This window comes from Aplysia californica, unplaced genomic scaffold (assembly GCF_000002075.1).
Source record: "Aplysia californica isolate F4 #8 unplaced genomic scaffold, AplCal3.0 scaffold00158, whole genome shotgun sequence".
In the NCBI taxonomy this organism is placed as follows: Eukaryota; Metazoa; Mollusca; class Gastropoda; order Aplysiida; family Aplysiidae; genus Aplysia; species Aplysia californica.
The window spans coordinates 1,252,690-1,254,769 of record NW_004797428.1 but is presented as its reverse complement, the minus strand read 5'-3'; the positions used below and the strand labels follow the sequence as shown (position 1 = coordinate 1,254,769).

The window sequence follows — 2,080 nt, the reverse complement described above, 5'->3', positions numbered from 1 at the left end:
ATGTACAAACGGCCCTCTGTATAAGACAATCCCATGTACAAACGGCCCTCTGTATAAGACAATCCCATGTACAAACGGCCCTCTGTATAAGACAATCCCATGTACAAACGGCCACTTCCCATTTACAACCTTGCATGTGTTTTGCATTATAATGACGCAGTGTAAGACGGACATTTTTTTTTCTCTCGGACAGTTAGTGGCCATCTTAGAGACGATTTGTGGGTGGTTGGCGGGTGCTCTGGTGTGGTTTGCTTCTTCTTTCCTGTCAAAGATCTATCGTCCTTATCTCCCCTTTTTTTAAATGTTTGTTACTCTCTTGTAACACCTCTAATCTTCTGGCGCTCATATGACCTTTTGTGCAGTTGCGAGTGCCGTAAAATCTCTACTAAAACTAAACTAGAGACGATTTCGAGTGTAAAACCAAACTCCTCCCTCACAAATGCAACAATGTCTATTCCAGGGAAGAAATCTTCTGGGGGGAGTCCGTTCGCCGCCTCCAGCTCTCCTGGCGAGTCGGGGCCCAGCATGTTTGGCGGCAAGTCTGTCTCCCCGCCCGGTGGCAAGTTTGGCTTCAGCCTCATCCCGTCGTCCAGTGCATCCACCGCAGCTACCTTCCCATTCGGGGCGTCGGCCGCTACAACCCCTCCCTCGACCACCTCTGGAGCGCAGCAACAGTCCGTCGTTGACACAGGGGCAGGGGGAGACAATCCTTCCACCTCCTCGTTTAGTTTCACGGCGACAGCAGCGGCCCAGAAATCCCCTCGGGATGCTCCATCATCGACGACTAGCACGGCCGAGACGGGGAAAGCGACTGAGAGTTCTGACTCTGTTGTGGGGACGACCTTGTCCTCTGGCCAGACTGGTTCAGCGTCCAGCGCGGGAAGCGGCACAACGGATGCCCCTGTGTCGTCTGCTGAGGTGAGTGGGGGTTTTTTTGGTAAGCGTTTTTCTGCGCTCGCAACTACATACGGTCATATGAGCGCGCGTGACACATTAAACATTTTTGGTATTAGAACATTTTGAATTTTGCTCAGGCGGCGGCCGAAGCCTACTCTTATCGATTTTTAAACCATCAACGGATCATTGACGAGTGCAACTTGCACACGGGACCTCCGAGATTTTTTGCCCTTGTCCGAGAAGGCTAGGTGTAGATCTTTCCTACCAGAAGATCAGGGGTGTGGCTGAAGGACAGCAGTAAGAAGGAGCCAAGGAGTAGCAGTAGAAAGCTGCAGAAAGAGTCAGGAGCCCAGAGGAGGGAGCCAAGGAGGTGAGAAGGTGGGAGCAGAAAGTGGAGACGAAAGCAGACGACTGAACTTTGCTAGAGAGCAGGAAAGGAGACAATTTTAGAGAAGATTTTTCTGTCGTTACCCGGATTCGAAATTGGAAATTTCCCACCAAATGAAAATGTATACTGTGTCCTGCACGCTCATATGACTGTATGCAGTTGCGAGTGACGTAAACACTTTCCAAACCCCCCCCCCCATCATAATACAGCATTTTATATTTGGTACTATAACCATACCAGAGTACAAAATACAAGAGTTTATAGCTAGTTCTATAACCAAGCCTTAACTCAAGAGTTTATACCGGGTGCTACATGTATAACCAAACCATGATACGAGAGTTTAACCCTAGAACAGTGACGAAATGTGAAGCATTCTGACAAAATGAGTTACTTCTCGGATTCGAGCCTTATGGAAATGGATACATCGCACTTATAGGTGAAGTTTTTACAATTTTAATAATTAATTTATAAGTATGAAATAATGAAAGGCATGTTATAATTAAAGAATATAGCATCACTAGAAAATCTACAAATTTGACCCTGATGTCGATTTTGGCCAATGTCTCCACTTATTGATTGTCAGAAGTAATTCATTTTGTCTGCATGCCTCACAAATGGTTGTACAGTAGTCTTTAACAGAATTCTCTTTTGTTTTTTTTCCCCCAGAGCCAAAAACATGTCATACCACAGTTTATACCTATTACTATAACCAAACCATGACACAAGAGTTTAACCCTAGTACTGTGACTAAATGGTTGTACTACAATCTTTAACGGAATACTTTTTTGTCCCTCC

At 45.9% G+C, this 2,080-nt stretch overlaps 1 protein-coding gene across 1 annotated transcript in view; it reads left to right on the top strand.

Annotated features, from left to right (window-relative positions):
* Positions 1–2,080, top strand: part of LOC101847336 (nuclear pore complex protein Nup214) — a gene marked incomplete in the record, with an annotated part of 78,699 nt that overhangs the window by 64,628 nt on the left and 11,991 nt on the right. The window contains 1 exon segment of the mRNA XM_013082099.2: positions 461–918. Within this exon segment, the coding sequence (XP_012937553.1) occupies positions 461–918 (458 nt within the window).